This window comes from Microcebus murinus, chromosome 19, assembly GCF_040939455.1.
Source record: "Microcebus murinus isolate Inina chromosome 19, M.murinus_Inina_mat1.0, whole genome shotgun sequence".
In the NCBI taxonomy this organism is placed as follows: Eukaryota; Metazoa; Chordata; class Mammalia; order Primates; family Cheirogaleidae; genus Microcebus; species Microcebus murinus.
The window spans coordinates 45,585,353-45,603,253 of record NC_134122.1 but is presented as its reverse complement, the minus strand read 5'-3'; the positions used below and the strand labels follow the sequence as shown (position 1 = coordinate 45,603,253).

The following is a 17,901-nucleotide window of genomic DNA, read 5'->3' as shown; positions in this document are numbered from 1 at the left end:
TCCACTGTGGCCTTAGCAGTCCCTTTCTCCCTTCACACTTAGTTCCAGACAATCTGTTGTCTCTCACTATAAATCAGCTTGTTTTTTCTAGAACACTTACACATGTAATCATATAGCATATATCTTTCTTTGCCTGACTTCTTTCACTTAGCATAGTGATTTTTGAGAGTCATTCACATTGTAGCATACATATGTCAGTACTTCATTCTTTTTCATTGCTGAATAACATTCCACTCTATATGGGTATACCACAGTTTTGTTTATCAATTCATATGTTGATGGATATCTGAGCTGCTTTCAGTTTTTGGCTATGATGAATAAAACTGTTATAAACAGTGCATACACATTTGTGGCTTAATATGTTTACAGCACATGGCCTTAGTATATTACTGATGCCTTGTGCTGGGATATATAAAGCATGTATGATATAAAATGTACAGACCTTTTAGGAAACGGAAACTGAAGAATTAAAGCAAAAGTGACAGCAGATATCATGAACAGACAAAAACATACAAGCATACAGAAGCAGTAGGTTGATTGCTGTTCTACAGAAAAATGCTTGAGATCAGAGGAAATCCCTTATCTCAAACTTCTTGCTCTTCATACCTTCTGACCACAACATTATATATTATAGAAGAATAACATATAATGTAATTATATATATGTAACAAGCATAATTCACACAAACACACGGGGCAGGAATGTCACTCACTTTTTCCAGATCTGGCTCGCGCAAAGCTAAGGCAAGTTCATTGTTATCCATCACCGAGGCTGCTGCCACATCCAGTGGGGTTGAACCTCTCATAGCTGGTGAGGCTGTTAATTCAAATGAAGATGAAATAAAAGCTAGATTGTGCTATAACTGTGGACTCCATGTAAAAATACACTAACTCTTTAAATTTAATTTCTAAATATCATACATATTATACAAATCTCAATTGATTCAAAGTTTAATTTTTTGAGAAAAGTATTTTAATTGACAAAAATTATATGTATTTAGCATATATAACATGATGTTTTAAAAGATGTATACATTGTGGAATGACTCAATTGTGCTAATTAACATATGCATTATCTCACTTCTCATTTTGTCTGGTGAGAACACTCAAAATATACTCTCAGCGATTTTCAGGAATAAAACACATTGTTATTAACTGTGATCACCGTATTGTACAATAGATCTCTTGACCTTATTTCTCATATTTAACTGAAATTTTGTGTCCTGGGACCAACAGCCCCTGGTAACCACAATTCTACCCTCTGCTTCTGTGAGTTCAACTTTTTTAGATTTCACATAAAAGTGAGATTACGTGGTATTTGTCTTTCCATGCATGGCTTATTTCACTTAATATAATGTCCTCCGGGTTCATCTATGTTGTTGTAAATGATCAGGTTTTCTTCTTTTTTAAGGTTGAATAGTATTCCATTGTGTATACATATCACATTTTTCTCTGTCAACTCCATATCATAGCCATTGTGAATAATGATGCAATGAATACGAGAGCACAGATAGCTCTCTGACATACTGATTTCATTTCCTTTCACTATGTACCTAGCAGTAAAATTGCTGAATCATATGGCAGTTCTATTTTTATTTTTATTTTTGAGGAAACTTACTGTTTTCCAAAAGGGTTGTACTAATTTACATTCCCATCAACAATGTATAAGGGTTCTCTTTTCTCTACACCCTTGCCAACACTTGTCTTTTTGATAACAGGAATTCTCAAAGTTGTGAGGTGATAGCTCATTGTGGTTTCAATTTGTATTTTGCTGATGGTTAGTGATGTTGAGCATTTTTTTCATATCTTTTAACTAAAAGTTTAATTTTTAAATGTAACATATATATAATTTTTAATCTTAAAGATTATACAAAAGTCACAGATTTACTTACCCAGACCAACACTGCTGTTTTCCAGTAAATAACTGAGGTGATCAAACATAGCTTTTTGATTCTGCCGACTTATACGACAGAAGTAACAAAGAAAACGGCAACAGTTGGCCACCATCTTGGGAAAGGTGATTTCCTACATACAGAGCACTTGGTTAGCTCGGGAAAGCAAATGGCCTTGATAAAATCGGGCTCAGAAGTTGAGGTCTCAATCACATGTGTGCCCACGTGTATCAAACTTCAGACACTGAAGACCTTCAAAGGTGCAGACCAGGGGTCCTCAAACTTTTTAAACAGGGGGCCAGTTCACTGTCCCTCAGACCATTGGAAGGCCAGTATTTTTTAAACTATAGTTTAAAAAAAACTATGAACACATTCCTATGCACACTGCACATATCTTATTTTGAAGTGACAAAACAAATGGGCAAAAACAACCACATGTGGCCCGTGGGCCGTAGTTTGAGGATGCCTGGTGTAGACTATGATTCACTCTTGAACCACTGAAAATCAAGCCTAACTGAGAAACCTCATTACCATCGATGGGTGGCATCTGGAATTAATTTACAGCCCTAAATTCATAAGCCTGGTTTGGGAATCAGGCAGACTCAGTTGCGATTTCCAACTACCTCCATTAGCTGTGCTTCCTTGGGGAAATTATGCAATCTCTTCAGTTCTGTTCTATTAATATAATATGGGTAAAAACACTTACTTTAGGTAAGGGAGGGAGAAGATTCATTGAGTTAATTTCTGAAAAACATATAGTTCAGTACTTGGCACCACATAGTAGGGTGTTCTTATCAGTATTATTATTATTATTACTATTACTACTGCTACTACTACTGAGATTCCAGGGATTTACAACCACCCTGATTTGTATCTGCTGAGATGAGTCCCCAGATTAGGACTGACTGGGTGGCCCCACCAAACACATCTCCCTTGAGGGCCAAATCTTGTCACAGGACATTACCCCAGACGCTCCCTGGAGTCCTTCCTTAACAGAATACTGTATGTTATAAATATCTTTGTAAGTCCATCTAACTGCTGGACAGATTAAACATGGGAAATATGGATGTATTTCTGTACCATGAAAAATACATCTTAAGATTTAAAATATAGAAATATTTTGTATATCAGAGGTTAGGAAATTACACTGATTTATATGAAGCTGTTTATTACATTATTCTACAATTTAGGTTTCAAGAAATTCTATTTATTTTTTAATTTCAGCATATTATGGGGGCACATATGTTTAGGTTACCTATATTGCCTTTGCCCCACCTGACTTAGAGCTTCAAGTGTGTCCATCCCCCAGACAGCGTGCACTGCACTGATTAGGTATTTATATGCCCATCCCAAAGAAATTTTATTTAAATTACAGTCACTTAAAAGTTCACTTCAGAGTCTTACAACAAACACACTGCAAAGCATCATCATCAAATCTTGACCTGATCAGAAATTTGGTGAAACCAACCATCCTCTGAATCACGAGAAATGGCTCGGTCTGAAGAACATGCTTGTGTCATGGCCTTGTAATGTGATGGGGATGTGACTTTTAATTCAAAATTTTAAAATATATATATATATATATTAACTTTTAAAGTTTCTAAATATACCCTAAGTGAGAATAATTTAGAAGACAACAATTACATAGCATAAAGCAGAAACTTTTATCAATATCGAGGGGAAAAAAAACTAGTAGCATATCCAACTCTCTAAGGTTTGTATGTTTTTTTCAAAAATTATTCTTTAAAAAACAGTCCTCCTAAGAGGATTTAAGATTCTTATTCAGAACCAGCCCATCCACATACTCTAGGACAGTAAATCAAATAGAATCCCAAGGGTCAAAGACTTCCCTTACCTTGGACTCTCCACCGCCAAGGACATTCACCATGACCTCCATCACAGTCTCGTGCATCCCCAGTGCCCTCATGAGATTGGGGTGCTGGTAGAACACTTTGTTATTCATAATATCCCTAGAAAAAACAATGTAGGTATAGGGGAAAGCACAGGGCTCAGAAAAAAAATTTTAAAAGATTTATCTGAGATTCTGATAAATCTTTTAGAAATAATTTATGTGAATTGAAAAGTAAGAACAATCACAGTTCAGCCACTGAAGTTAATGAGTGTAATTGAGTTTTCCTCAAAAATGCTGACTGTCTACGAAAAGCAGTGTACAAGTGTCTATTCTTTTCAATTATAAGAAATATACTAAACATGTAAACATTAGTTTATATGAAATATATTTTGGACACATCATTCCTTATTTTCTGGCTATCCAACCATGTATCCAACCTTTGGTAGGAAAATATAAATCAGCGTTATACAACGCTTATTATAAAAAAATTCCTATAAAAATTCTTGATATATAAGTATCTCTGATTTTCATGTATGTGCTATTTTTAGAGCTAGTTTCAACATTTATATGTAAAATAACAGCAGTATTTCCTGTTACATTCATATTATCATTCTGGCAAAACTCTTTAAAGGATGCATATTCGTTTTCCAAGAGAAACTGAATACATGTGAAGTCTAGGAGCAAGTAATTCAACCATTAAAATGGATGTTCAATTTAAAGAAATAGCAGATGATACCTAAGATGTTTCATATTATCATTACTACATTATATCACATTATATCATATAATCCTGCCGTATGTGTGTCAAAGTATTTCAAAGGGTCTTAATGCTCAGGACAAAGTATCACTCATTGCAAAGATCTCCTATTTTAACATAAATCAAATTAATGCTAAGAGTCTTTTCTATACAACATTTTCTTGTTAGAGCGATAGCAAGACAATAACATACAGCTTACAAGAAAATTGAAATCTCTCTTCAAATCGATTTCTTTAATTGAATCACTAACCTATTCATTTAGTGATATGCTCAACTCTATTTACTCTGGCTATATTAAGAAAGCGGAGTAGTATGATTCTTGTGTGTTTGTTGGTGTCGTTTGTTTTTGTTTTTTAATAAAGAAAGCTTTTAGTTAGTACAGCTCAGAAAAATAATTTGGGACTCAGGACTAATATAGCTCTGACTTATTTCATGCAAGAAGAAACTAAGGTAAACAAAGGCATCTTTTTCCTTTTCATTTTCTCGTTAACTCCTTTTGAATGAAGTAAATTTGATTTAAAAACATTCTTTGCTTTCAGTGTTAGGTAAACTAAATGCATTATAATTCTACTGCCCAGTAGTCAGGTTGTCATTTACTAAGCATATTCTTTGTCTGAAATGTTTTTAATACCACAAAAATTTAGCATTTTATTTTTTAATATCATTTTGAGTTTTATCATTAATGAATGATTTACTTTTTAATGGTACACATTACCGTTTTGTGTTCATTTAAGAAAAAAAGTGATCTCCATTTTCTGGAAGGCTCTCTTTTCCTTTGGTTAATTAAGTACACTTCGCATAAGAAGCCTCCTCAGGTTAGATTTAAATATTAGTACTCAAATAAGACCCACACTCATATGATTGTAAATAAAGACCATAATATTGCTTTTTTGGATAGGCTTTTCTGTTTTCCTTCTTTTTCCCATTAGTACACTTATTTTTAGTATTATTATCATGAATTTGGAATATAATCTTCCAGTCCACTTGTATAATTTTAAATACCTAATAGGACCACAAGCAATATGAAGTATTGCTTTCTAAGTTTTAAATGTACAGAAATGATATCAAACAACTTGAATCATTGCACATTTGTTTTTCTCCCTCAGGATTATTTGCGAGTTCTTTCAAAGAAAAAACTTGGTATTTTATTTTATGAGGGTTTTTTTCCCCCAAAGAACCAATCCTAGGTTTCTTTGATCAATTTTATTTCTTTGTGGTTTTTTTTTTATTCATGCAACAGTTATCTTTATTATCTCCTCTTTTGCCTAATATTTATATAACTATATTAGCTTTTTTGGATGAGAATTTATCTTTTAATCACTTTTAACACTCTGCATTCCAGATTTCTACATTTTTATGCTTAGGTATTTTTCTTATGAACATCATATAGCTTAGTATGCATAGTTTTTATCTGATAATATTTTGATTTCATCTTATTTTCACATCCCCAAACTATACAAGTTTATTAATGTTTGCTTATATTTATACATATATGCACACATATGTATAAATATGCATAAATATGTCTATATGTATACATATACTGTTAGTGAGTCTATACTAAGTCTACACTGAGTATACTAATGGTGTATATATGCTACTGGCGCATGGCACTTTTTGCATCCTTTCCTTGCAATTCCATTTTCTTTTCCATAAATGTATACCCTTCAGCATAAAAACTTCAGAAGGTCTTTCAATGAGGGACTGTAAATAAATATTCTGAAAATCTTTGTTTTGTACTCACTCTTGAATATGGGGAATAAACTTTCACACCAAATCCAAAGGAAGCACAAGCTCATGATGTTCAATCTTCAAAAAAACTGTTCCTTTCTCCCTTCTTTTTCCAAGGCCCAATAGTACAGATAAGCTTCCTTATTTATTATCTCCTGCTGGTGAATGTTCCCCACACCCCAAAGTTGGTTTTAATGTGTTTTTATTATCCTGTGTTTTTCTATATGATTGTACATTACTGAAGGATTTAAAAAAACAGAAACACTCTAAGATATTGGCTGTGGAGCATGCCACTTCAGCATCTAGCTGTAAAATCGGTCATTATTTTGCTATTGATCCACTTTCTTATTTAGCTTAAAAAGATAATCTCTAAAAAAACAACAATCTACTTTAATGATCAAGTAATCCAGACAGTATACCTACATGAATGTACCTTCTGTGTACTACTACTGGGATAACAAATTAGAAAGAAAAAGGGTTGTAATAGTTAAGTAATTTACCCTAATCCATGAATCATAAGCTTCTCTTCTTCTTTGCCCATCCTCACACTGAGCAGAGAACGGATCTGACCCAGCGATGCCAGCAGGTTGATGGTGTCCTCCACAGAGACGCCATTTATCGTGTAGGTCTTTGGCAGAGCCCGGACCAGGCCCCCGATGCCATCGTACTGCCGATGGAGCAACACGAACATGGCCCTCACCAACTCAGGGTCTTCGATGACAGACTCCTGAGCCCACCGGACCATGGTCTCAGAAATCAACTGCTGAAGAGTGGCTGCAAAGGCATTATGGACATTTTATAAAAGGAAAATAAGAGAAGACAAATCAGTTAGACATTTCAACTCCATATACCATAGCCCCGAACTGGTATCTCTATTTGTACTAGAACTGAAAAGGCTAGAAATATTCTTTGAAAAATATAAACTTCACTGAAACATTATATACATATTTCCATTAAGATCAGTTATGATCACGTAAGGATAAAAATATACAAACCTTTCTTTAAAAAACATTCTTATAATTAATTAAGGTTTTTCAAAGTTGCATCGCTATTCAAAATTACTATTGTAACCTATAAGTAATTGAAAATATGGAAATTAATATGCTGTGCCCAATTACTTTTACTTTTATTTGTTTTGTTCCATTATATTCCTCTGAGAAGGTCTGACATCATATATCCTTGTAAAGGTCAGTCATGGATATTCAAGGAAGTATCTGTTTATCCTCAGTTGAGTCGTTTGCAATAGGAACCACGTAATTATATTTGTACTTAAATTTGAATCCCTATTTGTCACTTAAATTGTCTCCAAAATAATTTCAGTGTGAAGTTGTATTAAAGTGAAAACTTATTTCATATATAGATTACTTGTAAGGTAGCATGTGATGTAGAACACTTAAAAGCAATAGAAACTTCCAAACTTCTTAAATAGTACAATTGTCAAAATTAAGTGGGATTGATGTGACCAATTTATACACGGCAAGGTACTTAATATCTATCATTAATACATTGGTTCATTTTCAAAAGAAGCTGTTTTACTTGCATCTAGCAATTATTTAAGAAAAAACAAAACTACCAATTTTAACCAAATGCAAAAAAGCAAATAGCATGCCAATATCTTTCTGTATATCTCAAAACTATGCTATCATTTTAGTAGGTCAAGATCATAAACTTGATAGCAATAAAAAGTGATGCATAAGAAACTGTGAACTCTGATTTTTAAGATGACCTGACTCAATTTGATTGGGACACTGAAGAAGAATTTAGAAGTTATTTTATGGATTATAGGTTTTCCACTGTAAGTTAGTATTTTTTAAAAAGCTGCAAAACTTTTAGTGAGTTAGTTTGTTTATTTATTTATTTATTTTCAGAAAATGCTGTTATGAAACCAGCAATGCATCTTAAAATAAGTGGAGTTTTAGAAGTGAGGAATAAATAGGACAGGTCTCTCAGACCTTTTCCATGTGCCATGCCCAAGAGAAGTAGCAACTGTTATTCTTAGTTAAAAAGGATATGGATGAACCAGAAATGCATAACACTTTAGGAAATATTTCAGAACCAAAGTATAGTTACAGATAATGTCTTATTTCAATTTTAAGAAAAAGGTTAAATTTGATAGAAGGATACTGCATAGTATGTTGATATGAAGGCTAAATTACTCCCTTTATACTTCCTCTTGATAGTCTCCTATTAAATACCCAAATTTTGAGTTCCCTAGGAAGACCATCTACCATCCATCCTTATAGTGCTGCTACCTCTCAACCTGTTGCTATAAATAATACAGTAGATGCTGCTGTCTACTCCTGGGAGCTACAGGCATCTACTTAAGAATTTGATTCTTGAAAGTTTTAAACTCAATTATCTCCCTGGCTTATCTGGTAGTACAATGTTTGTTCAAAGCATGAGTAAGTGTCAGTGATTGAGTCATTTTGCCAATGGCCTCTACTACTGCTTACAGGACTTCTTGGAGTCACTCTCAATTGGTTTTTCTGCTTGTTTCTTCTTCAAATATGTCACCTTTTCTACCAGGGATAGCAGACGTCCTCTAATTGTTAAATCACTACTTCCATCCAGAGATCCGTCTTCATCCAGCTCAATACCTAATATGAAAAAAAGCAGAGAAAGCAGAAAAGAATAATATTCTAAAAAATGCATTTGGTCAAATAATTCTCATGCCTTGCAACTTTTTGCATTCCCTACTTAAAGCAATGTTGGAAACACCTGAAAACATTTGACAACATTGAGTTAAAGAACCTGCCTACTAGCACTCATAAGTAAGAGTCACTTGTCAGCCCTCTTTTCCTTTCTCTTTTTCCCATTGTCTTGTGTGTTCAAGGCTATTGATAGCTAAGACACAATATAGAACTAAGCAGAGACCAAAAAGACTCTTCCAAAGCAGAGACCAAAAAGACTCATCCTTAGGATGAAGATCAATTATGCTATTTGGGCTGACTGTTTAACATGTCTGACTTTGGACACTGTCTGCCTAGACCTATAGTCCTGCCCGGCCTAAAAATCCCCCTGGACTTTATTCTCCTCTTTTGCCTCCAAAAATGTCAGTGGTATTTTCATAACTTGAGAGACAAAGAGAACAGGCATGATTAGGTACCAGGGGATGCTTTATATCTGAAGCAATAATTCTACCATTTTAGAGTATCTCTATATAGAGAGAGGATAAAATTTTCTGCCAGTCATTTAGTGGCTCTTCATAAACCAAATTAAAATACATGGTAGTGTTTTTGTTCTATTCATTAAAATAAGATAAAAATAATAACAATGGTGATATATATGTGTGTGTGTGTATATATCTCATTTAAAAATATCTAATTCATTTTGTTTCATTGAACCACCGATCTTATCCACACCATTGCATAAAGGAATAAAGAACTACACATCCATAACTCCTAATCAATTCTATGTTAAAAGTTCTTAGAATTAAAGGATTTCCCTTAATAGATTTTGGACTACTAAGTTTTTTGAATGCAAAACTTCCACAGGCATTCAATAATTTCAAAAGATACAGGCTGGATTTCTTAGCATAGTCCTGAAAAGTGGCCTCCTCAAGTGGTTTACATATAACTATTTGTGATCAAATTTCTTAATTTTTTTTAGAAAACAGCTTTCTTGAGGTATAATTGATAGACAAAACCTGCACATATTTAACTTATACAATTTGATGAATTTGCACATACAGCTGTGAAACCATCATCACAATCAGGAATACACAATAAATCTAACACCTGTAAGCTTCCTAGTGCTCCTCTGGTTTTTGGTTGGTTGGTTTTGTTGGTTTGTTTGTTGTTGTTATTGTAAGTACACTTAACATAAGGTATTCCCCCTTAACAAAATTTTAAGTACACAATATGGTATTGCTAACTACAGGTACACTGTCATACAGCATATCACCAGAACTTATCATCTTGTGTGACTAAAACTTTATACCTATTGACTAAATCAATCTAATACTTAACCTCTCTGACAGAAGCACCTGGTCACATGTCACCATTATTTTTTCCCATTCTCTGCCACTGGGGGAAAGAGGGAAAAGAGAAAGAATTCTGGGGTCATCTTCTGCTCAGTCTTATTGCTCTGATTTTTCTACCCTTAATGACTTTCCATACAGGAACAGTTAACCACTTCACCATAAAAAAAAAATAGTCTTATATGAACCTAAAATAGTTTTGTGTATATTTGTAAGCATATTCACATATACACTTAATTTTGTACCAGCATATAAGAATAAAAAATACACAATTAATAAGAGCTGTTAAACAGGAAGACCTTACCACAATGTGCCATCAAATCTTCATGGAAATCCAACAGTTGGTCACGAATTTCTTCAGAACATGGACATTCACTTTTGTCATCCTTAAAATTGAGAAGCATATTGATCTGAAAGTTGAAAAAACAAGAAAGAGGAAGAACAAGGGGGAAAAGAAAGGTGAATTCAAGAATGACAAAGCAAAGATGTTCAAAATCTGTTTCTGAATGTTCATCAATTTTTGCCAACAGGAGACAAATCATTGGTCACCACTCCATCTAACTATTACCACAAAATAAACCAGATCATCTAAAGCTTAACAAGTTACAAAATACTCATATAATGTCACTACCTAATTCTCAATTCTACAATGTTAGACTACTATATGTCTTTAGAATTCTTGACTAAGAGAATGAAATGCTATTTTTAAAAAGTATTTTATTATGCTTAACCTAAATCTCCACCCTTTTCTAACTAATATCAATCCTTTATTGATTATCTAAAATAACTCTTTTTGAGAAGGATACAGCTACAGAAAAGAAGAAAAAATATAAATATAATTGAAAAGAAGCACAGGTTGAGTATCCCTTATCCAAAATGCTTAGGACCAGAAGTGTTTTAGATTTCAAATTTTTTTGAATTTTGGAGTACAGTTGTCCCTTGATATCCATGAGGGATTGGTTCTAAGACTTCCCTCCACCCCCAAGTATACTAAAATCTGTGGATGCTCAAGTATCTTATATAAAATGGCATAATAATTGCATATAACCTATGCACATCCTCCTGCATTCTTTAAATCATCTCTAGATTACTTATAATACCCAGCACAAAAGTGCCTACACATCACTTCGTTTGTATGGATTTAACATAGTACTCAGTGCACAGTGAATTCCAGTTTTGCTTTTGGGAACTTTGTGGAATATTTTTCCTCTGAACCTTTTTGATCTGTAGATGGTTGAATTCTTGCATGAGGAAACCATGGATGCGGAGGGCTAACTGTATTTGCATACACATAATGAGATATCTTGGGAAAACAACCCAAGTATAAACACAACATTCGTTTATGTTTCATTTACACATGATACCTATAAGCTGAAGTAATTGTAGACAATATTTTTAATAATTTTGTACATGAAACAAATTTTTATTAAGTGCTTATCTGTGGAATTTTCCACTGTGGTTGGCACTCAAAACGTTTCGTATTTTGGAGTATTTCAGATTTCAGATTTTTATATTAGGATGCTCAATCTGTATAATGGATACATATGCTGTTGCTAACATTAATGGTTTAATTAAACAAACTATGGAAAAACTTTCTTGCATATGTTTTAGTTTTAGACAGAATAATATTAAATTGATGAATGAAGAAAAGAAAGATGCTGTCTCATAATTTTCCTTCAGAAAACAATTTTAAGTTTTCTTTGTGGATATTTTTATGTGCTTTTTTTTTTTTTGCTAAACATTTATTTTGAGATAATTGTAGATTCATACACTATTGTTAACAAATAATAAAAAGAGACCTCATGTACCCTTTTACCCAGTTCCCCCAAAGGTAACAGTTTGCAAAACTGTAGTACAATGGCACAACCAGAATACAATATTGATACAGTCAAAATACAGAATAATTCCTTTACCTCAAAGATCCCTTGTTACCCTTTTATGTCCATATCCACATCCCTCCTGTTTACCCCTCATCCTTAACTCCTGGAAATCACTAATCTGTTTTCCATCTTTCTGCTTTTGTCATTGCAAGAATTTTATATTAATATAAATGGGATCATATAATATGTATGTATTCCCATGATATTTAAAAACTATACTAGACAAATATTAACTGTATATATTTATGGGGTACAATATGATATTTAGATACACGTACACATTGTAGAAAAATTAAATCAAAGTAATTAACATCTATTGCCTCACCTAGTTATTTGTTTTGTGGTGAGAACAAACATCGCATGTGATCTTTTTGATGTCAGCAGGGTCTATAGTGATATCCCGATTCATTCCTGATATGGGTAATTTGTGTCCTCTCTTTGTCTTTTTAGAGGTTTGTGAATTTTATTAATCTTTTAAAATAAACAGTTTTGGGATTCATTTTTTTCTAGTATCCTGTTTTCCGTTTTGTTGATTTCTGTCCTGTTCGGCCTTTATCTACATTAGTGCCTTCTACTTGCTTTGGGTTTATTCTACTCTTTGTTTACTAAATTCTTGAGATGGTATCTTAGATTATTGATTTGAGTGTTTTCCTCTTTTTAAATGTAAGCATGCAGTGTTGTAAATTTCCCTCTCAGCACTGCATTAACTGTGACAAAAATTTGCATAGGTGATATGTTCATTTTCTTTCAGTTTAATGGACTTATTTCCCTTTTTTAGTTTTATTGGGGAAGGGGATGGGAGTGAAGGGGATGATCTAATTTCCCTTCAGACTTTTTCCCCAAACCATAAATTATTTAACAGTGTTTTGTTTAGTGTCTAAAAGGTCTGGAGATTTTTCTGTTATCTGTTATTGATTTCTGATTACAATTTGGTAAAAAAGATTGTGTATGATTTCCACATTTAAAAATTTGTTGAGGTTATTCTATGGCCCAGGACATGGCTCGACTTTGCAAATGTTTCATGGACACTTGAGAAAAGTGTGTATTCTGTTGTCTGGAGTATTTCATAAATGTTGATAGATCTACTAGTTTATGAGAGTGGTGGGTTTTCCTATATCCTAGCTCATCTTTCTGTTTAGCCATTCAGTTAGTTACTGAGAAGGCGGTATTGAAGACTCAATGATAATTTTGGGTCTATTTCTCCTTTAAGTTCTATCAGTTTTGGCTTCACATATTTTGTAGCTCTACTGTTTATGCATACACATTTGTCTTCTTCGTGGATTTACTCTTTATCATTATGTAATGTTCCCGTCTCTGTGGTAATGTTCTTTGTTGTGAAGTCTAGTTTATGTGATATAGTCAACTCCTGCTTATTTTTTATTAATTTTTTCATAATATGTATTTTTTCAAGATATCCCTTTCAACCTATCTAGATCATTATATTTCAAGTGAGTTTCTTGGAGATAGCACATAGTTGGATTGAGTTTTTTAAATTCATTCTGCCAATTTATTTTAATTGGTATATTTAGATTATTGATATTCATGGAATCATTGATACACTGTGACTTAAGTCTGTCATTTTGTTTGTGGTTTTGTTTGTTCTTGCTGATTTATTATTCTTGACTTCCTGTGGGTTACTTGAGCAACTTTCAGGATCTCATTTTGATTTACCCATGGAATTTCTCAGTGTACATCTTTGTATATAGCTTTTCTGGTGGTTGCTCTGGGTATTACTTCATATATATATTATATATATATGTGTGTGTGTGTGTGTGTATATATATATATATAATTTACACTGTCTACTGGTATTGACATTTTACCAGTTTGAGCAAAATATAGACCTTGTATCTCCCTTTATGTCCCTTTATTCTCCTATGTTTATAATATTACATAATCATCTTATATATGCCCTATATATATACACTTAGAACCATATCAGTTACGTAATGTTTGCTTAAAGCATCAAACATAATTTAGAAAACTCCAGAGGAGAAGAAAAATGCATTGTATTTACCCATATTTTAGTAGCTTCTGTTGTTCTTTCTTCCTTTCTGATTTTCTAATTTTTCTTATTTTGTCATTTTCTTTCTGTTTAACCATCTTCCTTCAAGGTAGGCCTGCTGCAGTCAAATTCTCATTAACTTCCTGTCATTTGAGAGTATCTTGATTTCCCCTTCATTCCTTAAGAATATTTTCATGACACACAACTCTGGGTTGACAGTTTTCTTTCAGCACATGAAAGATGCTGTGTCACTTCCTTCTGTGCTCCACGCTCTCTGATGAGACATCCGCATCGTTCAAGTTGCTTTTCCCCCTCTAGGTATAAGTATCATTTCTTTCAAGATGTTTTCTTTGTCTTTGATATTCAAAAATTTGACTAAAGCATGCCGTGGCACAGATTTCCTTGAGTGTGTCCTATGTGGAACTTACTCAGCTTCTTGAACCTCTAGCTTCATATCTGTTGCTGAATTTGAAGTTCTCAGCCATTATTTCTTCAATTATTTTTTTCAGTTTGCCCTCTTTCCCCTATCCTCTGAGATCCCAACGTTACAAATGATAACGCTGGTTCCTGAGGCTGTGTTCAATTTTCTCTGTTTTTGTCAGATGGGGTAGTTTCTAGCTTCTATTGTTCTCTCTTCAGGTCACCAATCCTTTCCTTTTTTCCCTCCATTCTGCTATTAAGCCCATTCATACAGTTTGTTGTTGTTGTTGTTGTTGTTGCTGTTGTTTTTAGTTTTTGTGTTTTTCAGATCTAAAATGTCCATTTGCTTCTTATTTATGTCTTTTTCTCTTTGTTGAAGCTTTCCAGAAATTTTTGTTTTTCCCAATTTGAAGCAATTTTATGATGGTTGCTTTCAAAGCTTTGTCTGATAATTTTAATATCTCTATCATCTCAGTGTTAGTGTTTATTGACTGACTTTTTTCATTCAAATTTTTCCTGGTTCTTGGTATAAGTGATCTTTTAATTGAAATCTGCACATTTTGAGCATTATGTTATGACTCCAGCTCTTATTTAAACTGTGTTTCAGCTGGATTCCTCTGACACTATCCAGCAGGAGAAGGGCTCAGGTGCTTCACTGTCACCAGGTAAGAGTGAAAGTCCATTTCTCCACTCAGGCTTCTTGGAAAAGTAGAGGAAGGAGGAGACCCTGTGACTGCCAGGCAGGGATGGGAGCTCTGGTTCCCCATTAGAGCTGTACTGATATGACCCTTGATAAAAAGGGGGAGAGTACCTTGCTATTTCTCTTTGCATGGCCTCTAAGTGGCACTTTGGAAGGGGCAGGCCTTCTTATCATTCAGTGGCAGTAAACACTCTCTCTTCTGCTGGGGCACCTCGCTGTAGCCTGGTGAGGGCAGAAGTCAAGGCTCCCCGCTCAGCCTGTGCTGAAGGTGGGGCATAGTTTTTCCTGTGGTCTCTGGCCGAAGCAGTGCAGTTATTGTATAAAACAATTCTGTCTTGCTAAGCTGCCCCTTTCCTGGTCCTTTGGCTAGAGAGAGCAGGCTTTTGTTGTTGCTTTTCTTGTCTATGCCCGATGACATTTCCTGGTTGCCGGCTTCGTTAGCTTCACATCTGGGATAGATGAGGGAAAAAGAAAACCTGGGGAACTCACCACTATGTCGTTCCTTGGGTCCCGAGTTCCGTAGCCAACCTCCCTGCTTCTCTCTTTCAGAGTCTTCTTGTGTTGTCCTTTATGTAATATTCAGGGTTTTAGTTGTACTTAGAAGGAAGAATAAGGAAAAGCACGTGTACTCCATCTTTCCAGAAGCAGAAGTCTCCCAATAGTAGTTTAATAGACAGAGTTAATCTGGAAGAGCTTGAACTTGTTCTCTGCTCAACAAATGCTGTTCATAGCAATTAAAAAAAAAAAAAACTCCATGTCCCTTCTCTCAAAGAAATTACATTCTGGTGAGCAAGAATAAATTCTGTAATTAGTCCCTAAATATTGTCATTCTGAGCTGACTTGAATAGAAAGGGAAATGATAAGGGCATCAAAGATGAGATCTATGAGTTATATCCTTTAACCACCATCTCTGTATCTTGGTAATTTCTCATACTCTGAGTCCCACTCCAAGGCAGATTCCAGAAAATTCAGACTAGCTCATTCTCCAATTCAGGCATGTGTCCAAGGTTCTGATGCACCCTAAGGAGACTTGGGTTTGGACGTAAGTAGTGAGAGAAAGAACCGCAAACAGGGTGATCAATCTTCCAGCAAGCAAGGTGACAGAGACATTTGGTTCTTCTGTGGAGGGCTCAGAGAGAAAGCTTCTAACATCGAGTCCTAGGAATTAAGGGTTCCCATCAGTGGGGGCAATGAAGACCCATCTGTGGTTGAATATGGCCCTATTTTCAGAACATCATACTCCAGTATACTGGCCTTATGACAGAGTCTGCAATATCTCTTAAGAAATACCTTTTGTTTAAACTAATCAAGTAGATTGTTTTGGTGCAACTAAGAGCACTAACGAAATCAACTTGACTAGTTTAAACAGAGTGTGGGCAGGAAACACATGTAACTTACGATATAATTTTGTAATAGAAAGATCCTGAATGAACTCAAAACAAAAATAAAAAGGCAGATTTTTCATTTCATTTTTTACCTGTTCTTGAGGTGGTGACCTAAATTCCTTCGTCTTCCTGGCTGTGAGTGCAGCTGACATGTTTAAGGCTTGCATAACTTCATTATACCGGAAGCGCTGATTTTCTTGCAGCTTAGCTACAAAGTCATCTGAAAAGGCCACAATGGCTTCTATCCGGTGCCGGACCTGGCAGTCACAGAGGTACTGAAGCAGTAGGCACATCTAGAAGATGATTAAAAAGACACCACATTTAATTTCTGAATCCTTTAATAGTTAATGTATATCAAATCATAATCTGTGATAAAGGTGCACAGCTGCCTACTCTGCTCCTTTATAAATAGAATCTTGATTTTGTGTAGGCATCAGCGTGCTCAGTCCCAGGGGATGAAACGTGATTCGTTTAGGCCAAAGTGGCAAACGCATGTACCTTTGGTGGACATTTACTCTTCTGGCCTCCCTTTTAGCCACAAGTGCTATGGCCAATGAGATACATAAAGAGAAGTTTGCCACGGGTCTTTTGGGAAAGATTATCCATCATTAAAACAGACTAGAATGCTCTCCTTCCAAAATGAGTGTAACTGAGTTAGGACATGATCACTGGAGGAAAAACAAGGTGATGCACCTTAGGAAGAAAACCACAGGCTGAGGATCACAGAGCTGAATGATATTAAGATCTGGTTCCTGATGACATTAGTGACCATTGTGCCAATTCTAGAACTCAACACTTAAGATACAACAATTAAGCGGTGGTGAATACTTTTTCATTAAATAGTTAGCTGGATATTCCCTTACTGAAAGCCAAAAGGATTTTTAATCGAGACAGGATGTTGGTAGAAACATGCCTAAAAGACAATACTCTGCAAAGTTTTAAAAAAGATTTATATACACTCGATACAAACTGTGACATAAATACAAAGAGGACTTTGAAACCCTGTCTGTCACCATCCATATGAGAACCTTCCCTGTCAATGCTCTGAAGTAGCCCCAGAGTCTATGCCCTTTTCTCCCTTTCCTTTGCCTGCCCTAGTAGAAGCACAGTCTCCTAGAGACTAGACCAGCATGAAGACTCTTAGCTAATCAGACTGTGGAACACTCCCTCTTTCCCCCTCATCTACCCTCCTCTATCTTCCTTACAACAGCCATACTGGCCTTTTCCTGCCCAAGGAGCATCACTGGGCTATTTGTCCTGGTGAAAAGCACCTAGAACACCCTGTTCTGGTCCCTCTTCTT

The 17,901-nt window shown here is 34.8% G+C and overlaps 1 protein-coding gene across 5 annotated transcripts in view; it reads right to left on the bottom strand.

The window, feature by feature from the left end:
• The window catches only part of RYR2 (ryanodine receptor 2), a 644,030-nt gene that overhangs the window by 178,004 nt on the left and 448,125 nt on the right, over window positions 1-17,901 (bottom strand). For all 5 annotated transcript variants that reach the window (XM_075995501.1, XM_075995503.1, XM_075995502.1 and 2 more), the window contains 7 exons: window positions 16,693-16,893; window positions 10,515-10,620; window positions 8,685-8,828; window positions 6,732-7,005; window positions 3,747-3,861; window positions 1,892-2,024; window positions 713-816 (listed from right to left, as the gene is read on the bottom strand). In XM_075995501.1, the coding sequence (XP_075851616.1) occupies window positions 713-816; window positions 1,892-2,024; window positions 3,747-3,861; window positions 6,732-7,005; window positions 8,685-8,828; window positions 10,515-10,620; window positions 16,693-16,893 (1,077 nt within the window). The remainder of the gene's footprint in view (window positions 1-712; window positions 817-1,891; window positions 2,025-3,746; window positions 3,862-6,731; window positions 7,006-8,684; window positions 8,829-10,514; window positions 10,621-16,692; window positions 16,894-17,901) is intronic.